Below are 6390 nucleotides of genomic sequence, written 5' to 3'. Positions count from 1 at the left end.
AGTCGTGCCCATGTCTCCAACCGTGACCAAATAATAAATAAAAAGCAAAATGCACCCGTTTTACTACTAATTATGGAGAGTAAGACCCTGCACGAAAATAAGCATAACACAATCAAATCAGCAGCAATAAATCCATAAGATCGAAGAATTAACGAGAAAATATTAACGATTTAGAACACTCATCAACTACATCGATGCTTGGAGCTGTCCCCCTAGATATGGCTGGAGTGGTTTTGAGATCGGATTTGACACTTACATCTCTATGGCTAAAGGAAATGCCTCTGTACCTGCCATGGAAATGACCAATTGGTTCGACACCAATTAGTAAGTTTCCATTCTTTGTGGTACTTTGTCAGTTTTGTTGTTCTTGCCGAGTTTTCTGATACTAATGCCTTTATCGTGTTGTGTTGTGTTCAATGTATTGTTTCAGCCTCTTCATCGTTCCTAAACTTGGACCTGATGTTAAATTCTCTTATGCATCTCACAAGGCGGTGGATGAGTTCAAGGAAGCTAAGACGGTATGTTATTGGTTCTAGTTTGTATGTGTGTGTGTTGTGTGATGAAAATAGGATTTATAAGTTCTTGTAATTGCATGGAACTGTTTGATAGTCTAAATTTGATATAGCTTCAAGGCTTTAGACAATTGATAAACATTATTTTATTAAGAATTCGAGATGACTATTCAGCTCAGTTGGTAGAGTACAATGTTCTTAACTTTGAGGTCGTGAGATTGAGTCCCATGGAGGGTATTTTATAATTCGGAGGTCTTCTACAGAAGTTATTCTCAACTTGGTGTTGAGGGCAACCTACTATCTTACCTCCCCTTACCCGTTACATACGGGGACAAACAATTTTTTTTATTGAGAATTCCTTGAGTAAAACTCGGAATACTCATTAGATCAACTTGATTATTGTGCTCCACTTGTATCCCATTTTTCATACTTCTTATTTGACGTTTTTGTCTTATTGTGAAACTTGAATGTCCCACATGCAGCTTGGAGTCAACACCGTTCCTGTCATTATTGGCCCTGTCTCATACTTGTTGCTGTCTAAACCCGCAAAGGGTGTTGAGAAGACCTTTTCTCTTCCATCTCTCCTCCCAAAAATCATCCCTGTCTACAAGTAAGAGTTGGTTTTCTCTTTGTCTTCTAGTTAATTTTACATATGTAAGTGCTTTAATTTGCCTATTATGACATTGGATATCTCTTCAGGGAAGTTATATCAGAGCTTAAAGTAGCTGGTGCTTCCTGGATTCAGTTCGATGAACCCACTCTTGTCTTGGATCTTGAGTCTCACCAATTGGAAGCATTTACTGCTGCTTATGCTGATCTGGAATTGACTCTTTCAGGCTTGAATGTTCTGGTCGAAACTTACTTTGCTGATCTTACTCCTGAGGCATACAAGATCCTCACCGGATTGAAGGGTATCACTGCTTATGGTTTGGATTTGGTTCGTGGAACACAGACTATTGAATTGGTCAAGAAGGATTTCCCTAAGGGCAGACACCTCTTTGCTGGAGTTGTTGACGGAAGGAACATTTGGGCCAATGATCTTGCTTCTTCTCTTAGCACCTTGCAGGCTATTGAGGCTGTTGTTGGCAAAGGTATTCGACTTTCTTTTTCTTTTTACGGCCTGTGCGTGAAGAGCACAGTTTCCGTATTTATGTAAGACTAATATCTATGAATTAATTAAGACTAATATCTATGAATTAATTTTCCAATGAGCAGACAACCTTGTGGTGTCCACCTCCTGCTCGCTTCTCCACACTGCTGGCGATTTAGTAAATGAAACTAAGCTTGATGATGAAATCAAATCCTGGCTTGCATTCGCTGCTCAGAAAGTTGTTGAAGTTAATGCACTTGCCAAGGCATTGGCTGGTCACAAGGATGTGGTACATCTCCTTAATTTGCTAGTTTTCTAAGAACTTGGATAATATCTCTCTGACGGCTTAGGCTTGATATTTTGGTTTTAGTTATTTGGTGTTTTCTCGATTCACTCACGAGCCATTCATCTACTTTTAGGCCTTCTTCTCTTCCAATGCTACTGCTCAGGTTTTGAGGAAGTCGTCCCCTAGAGTAACCAATGAGGCTGTTCTAAAGGCTGCAAGTGTTTCCCAAGTGATTGCTCTGTGGTAATATATTTTGCCATGAAGCTCTTTCTTTGCTTATAGTGTTTTACGGTGCTTGTATTTCCAGGCTGCTGCTTTGAAGGGCTCCGATCACCGTCGTGCAACAAATGTTACTGCTAGACTCAATGCACAGCAGAAAAAGCTTAGCCTACCAATCCTACCTACCACTACCATTGGATCCTTCCCTCAAACTGTGGAGCTCAGGAAAGTTCGTCGTGAATTCAAGGCTAACAAGTGAGCTAATCCGGAAAATTTACCTGCTACCATTCTTATAAAATGTCAATGTGACCATTTTTATAACTAGTGCTTTTATCCTCCTTCAGGATCTGAGAGGACGATTACGTTAAAGCCATGGAGGAGGAAATTAAGAAGGTTGTCGACCTTCAAGAACAAATCGATACTGATGTCCTAATTCATGGAGAGCCTGAGGTAAGTATTTCTTTTTTGTGTTACCCTTTTGCAGTAAACGGGAAATACATTTTTGGGTTAGTTATTGGAAAGTTGCCTAACTATTGCCATCGTGTAGAGAAACGACATGGTTGAGTACTTTGGCGAGCAGTTGTCTGGTTTTGCTTTCCCTTTTAATGGGTGGGTGCAATCTTATGGATCCCGTTGTGTCAAGCCACCGATCATCTATGGCGATGTTAGCCGCCCCAAGCCAATGACTTTTTTCTGGTCATCTGCGACTCCAAGCATGATGAAGTGAATGCTTACCGGTCCTGTTACCATTCTCAATTGTTCATTTGTAAGAAATGATCAACCCAGGACCCCAGGTATGCACGGCACGAGAAATCCAAATTGGCGAAAATTACGATAAGTATTGTGTTTCTTCCAGGTTTAACTTTGCAATACAAATATCTTTTTGTTGTTGTCAATCTTTCAGATTCGAAACTTGCTACCAGATTGCCTTGGCCATCAAGGACGAAGTTGAGGATCTCGAGAAGGCCAGTATCAATGTTATCCAAATCGACGAGGCTGCTTTGAGAGAAGAGCTGCCGCTAGGAAGTCCGAGCACAGCTTCTACTTGAAATGGGTTGTCCACTCCTTTAGGATCACCAACTGTGGTGTCAAGGATACCACCTAGGTTTATCTATAAATTCACTCTTTATCTCGAAACATTTGTATTCATGTTCTCCCTGTGACTACTGAATTCTCATAAAATCCGACAGATCCACACCCACATGTGCTACTCCAACTTCATCGATATCATCCACTCCATTATCGACATGGATGCTGATGTCATCACCATCAAGAACTTGTCGCAACCGTCTTTCGGTTGGGCCCCAGAATTGGGCTTCGACTTAGAAAAATGTGGATTGGAGTCGCCACCGATCATTTATTTAAAAATAAATGGGTTGATCGGATACCCTATTTCTTACCTGATCTGCGTCTTACCAAAGATGTATCGAATTCGGGAGTCGGTTATAATCAAGGAAGGGTTAGCACCCTTGAACTGCCCTTTCGGTACTACGTAGTTTCCAGTTGTCTTTAATTAAGAAAATTGTAAGTTAAAGTAAAATGTAAAATAACGATCCGAATTATTTACCTCTGATGAATTAAAGATGTACCCTTAATATGTCAATATGTCACGAAAAGCATTAGAGGAAAAAGGCGATGAAATAAATACAATTAAGAAAGGAAAAAAAGTAAATAGAAATACATAAAATGATAATAAAAGTGCAAGATAAATAAACGGAATAAAGGGGAAGAACAAAAAGGTAAGTAAATAGATGAAATTAGTATGCATGTACATAAAATATTAAGTATATATATATATATATATATATATATATATATTAATAAAAAGAAACCGAAAAATGCAAAATGAGAAAACCAATAAATAAATAAAAATAACCTAAAAATATAAATATAAAATAAAATATAATATATAATCTATAATAGTAATAATAAAATATATATAAGTAATGAAGACAAAACTGAATAACAATACGGTAAAAAAAATAGCATAATATAATAGTAGTAAACAAAAATATAGAAGACGAATAGAAATGTTTAATTAAATATATACGTAAAAGAAATAATAAAAAAAATACATATATATATATATACACATACCATAATAATAAAATAGATAATAAAACGTAATATATTAAATAAAAAGTAAAATAAAAATTAAAACATAAACTGAATTTTAAAAAGGGTTAAATTGAAAAGCAAACCAAATCAAATGGCCAAATTAAAGATTTTAAAAAGCTACGGGGGATTACATGGGGATTATCCCATTTTGGCTTAGACACACACATGCTTTATGAGTCATATAATGCCCAACGTGTGGCCGTAAAAAAAGAATCATCTTTTTATTTTAACCTTAAAAAAAACCCCTCCCTGTTTTGAGAATTCTCTGGTTATTTGAACAAGCACTGGGTTCTTCACGTTCAAGTTTTTTTTTTTAAAAAAATTCGATAGCCCCTTCTCCCCTCTAAAAATCATTTTATTTCTCAAGATACATAGCCTCAGGGAGGGATTTCGAAGGAAGAAACCCCCTTCCCCGGATCCTCGACCGTTCGGTTTTGGTTTAGTTCGAGCCAAATATCACGCAAAATCAACATGCAAGGGAAGCAAACGAACGAACAAGGTAAAAACAAAACACTACCTTTTTATTTCTCTCGGAATGTTTACAGCAAAGTGCTCTGAAATTGTGTAACCCTTAGTATTTTGCAATATTCCTTCTGCGTATTTTGTGTACCACTCGTATCTCTTCTATTTTTTTCCCTTGAGTGTTCTATTTACATCTTTATTTATAGTGAAAATACCAGCCTATTTAGTGTTCTAATTCGAGTAAAATACTAATGTGGGTTGTTGATGATGGCTGTGATTCTTGCGCCGGAGGACTCGGACTGTTGGGGACGTGATGGAGGCGTGCGAGAGGAGGACTGCTGCGCTGGTGGAGAGAGGCGGCTGAAACCCTAATTTGCCATAGGGTTTCTTGACTTGGGCTGTTGTTGGGTCACGTGGGACTTGGGTTTGGTCCACTGTTGGGCCCTGAAAAGAAAAAAATGTAAATAAATATATAATATAATTTATAATATAAATATATATATTATATAATATAAGGACGAAATTTAGTGTATTCAGCTGCCCCTCTTTGCTCATTATCGTGTAACGAAAATAGAGCAAAGATTAAAAGACATAAATTTCGTCCATATCGAATATCCTCTGTCGTAGAGTTGAAATTCGATGTTGAAACTGGTTTTTAAATCACGAAATGACTCCCTAGTCATGAGGTTGAGTCAAAACTGGAAAATTCTGAGCACGAAATCCTTCGTCGTGAAGTTGAAATCGAACTCAGAGTATTGGGAAGTAGCTCATGGATCGTCTTCTAGCTAAAGATACTTTGTCGTGAAGCTGAAACTCGACTTGAAGACTTTGGTGTTGATGTGTTGCAGATGACTCCCTCGTCGCGAAGTTGGGTCAACCTGTTTGTGAATCTGGAATCGTATAGGACCCTTCGTCGTGAAGTTGAGCCTGAGAATTGGGTATCCTTCGTCATGAAGTTAAAATCCATGTATTGTTCCGAGTCCAATATCCTCCGCTGTGAAGTTGAAATTGGTTCTGGAACTGGGAAATTGTTTGTTGACAGTCAGCCGCCCCTTCGCTGTGAAGTTGAGCTTGTGCTGTCTCAAGTCTAATATCCTTCGCTGTGAAGTTGAAATTGGATCCGAAATTAGGAAATTGTTTATTGACAACCAGCGGTCCCTTCGTCATGAAGTTGAACTTGCGTTGTCTGGAGTCCAATATCCTTCGTTGTGAAGTTGAAATTGGCTCTGAAATTGAGAAGTTGTTTGTTGACAACCAGCGGTCCCTTCGTCGTGAAGTTGAACTTGCGTTGTCTGGAGTCCAATATCCTTCGCTGTGAAGTTGAAATTGGCTCTGAAATTGAGAAGTTGTTTGTTGACAACCAGCGGTCCCTTCGTCGTGAAGTTGAACTTGCGTTGTCTGGAGTCCAATATCATTCGCTGTGAAGTTGAAATTGGCTCTGAAATTGAGAAGTTGTTTGTTGACAACCAGCGGTCCCTTCGTCGTGAAGTTGAACTTGCGTTGTCTGGAGTCCAATATCCTTCGCTGTGAAGTTGAAATTGGCTCTGAAATTGGGAAGTTGTTTATTGACAACCAGCGGTCCCTTCGTCGTGAAGTTGAACTTGCGTTGTCTGGAGTCTGATATCCTTCGCTGTGAAGTTGAAATCGTGGATGTTTGGCTTCGAGCTAGATATCCTTCGTCGTGAAGTTGAAATCTACTCTCG

General features: G+C 38.6%; 2 protein-coding genes across 2 annotated transcripts; both read left to right on the top strand.

Annotated features, from left to right (window-relative positions):
* Positions 1-276: 276 nt before the first annotated feature.
* LOC120170999 (5-methyltetrahydropteroyltriglutamate--homocysteine methyltransferase-like) lies at positions 277-3391 on the top strand. The gene is made up of 11 exons (XM_039178822.1): positions 277-324; positions 431-518; positions 995-1122; positions 1212-1603; positions 1728-1891; positions 2022-2131; positions 2196-2362; positions 2452-2557; positions 2655-2901; positions 3012-3212; positions 3298-3391. The coding sequence occupies exons 1-7, from the start codon at positions 293-295 to the stop codon at positions 2206-2208; spliced, it is 927 nt and encodes a 308-aa protein (XP_039034753.1). The 5' UTR covers positions 277-292; the 3' UTR covers positions 2209-2362; positions 2452-2557; positions 2655-2901; positions 3012-3212; positions 3298-3391.
* Positions 2480-3156, top strand: LOC120171009 (5-methyltetrahydropteroyltriglutamate--homocysteine methyltransferase-like). The gene is made up of 3 exons (XM_039178829.1): positions 2480-2557; positions 2655-2830; positions 3012-3156. Exons 1-3 carry the CDS (start codon positions 2480-2482, stop codon positions 3154-3156), a joined length of 399 nt encoding a protein of 132 aa, XP_039034760.1.
* Positions 3392-6390: the final 2999 nt, after the last annotated feature.

The sequence above is a fragment of the Hibiscus syriacus genome, unplaced genomic scaffold, assembly GCF_006381635.1.
Source record: "Hibiscus syriacus cultivar Baekdansim isolate YM2019G1 unplaced genomic scaffold, ASM638163v2 tig00111807_pilon, whole genome shotgun sequence".
Taxonomy (NCBI): Eukaryota; Viridiplantae; Streptophyta; class Magnoliopsida; order Malvales; family Malvaceae; genus Hibiscus; species Hibiscus syriacus.
Note: the sequence above shows the minus strand (reverse complement) of the source record. Positions and strands in the feature narration are given on the sequence as shown.

Bases quoted from the DNA above. Each gene is read 5' to 3' on its own strand.
- LOC120170999 (XM_039178822.1), top strand. From the start codon at position 293: ATGGAAATGACCAATTGGTTCGACACCAATTA. The intron at 325-430 runs GTAAGTTTCCAT...GTATTGTTTCAG, and splicing joins AATTGGTTCGACACCAATTA to CCTCTTCATCGTTCCTAAAC. The intron at 519-994 runs GTATGTTATTGG...TCCCACATGCAG, and splicing joins AGTTCAAGGAAGCTAAGACG to CTTGGAGTCAACACCGTTCC.
- LOC120171009 (XM_039178829.1), top strand. From the start codon at position 2,480: ATGGAGGAGGAAATTAAGAAGGTTGTCGACCTTCAAGAACAAATCGAT. The intron at 2,558-2,654 runs GTAAGTATTTCT...GCCATCGTGTAG, and splicing joins TAATTCATGGAGAGCCTGAG to AGAAACGACATGGTTGAGTA. The intron at 2,831-3,011 runs GTGAATGCTTAC...TCAATCTTTCAG, and splicing joins GCGACTCCAAGCATGATGAA to ATTCGAAACTTGCTACCAGA.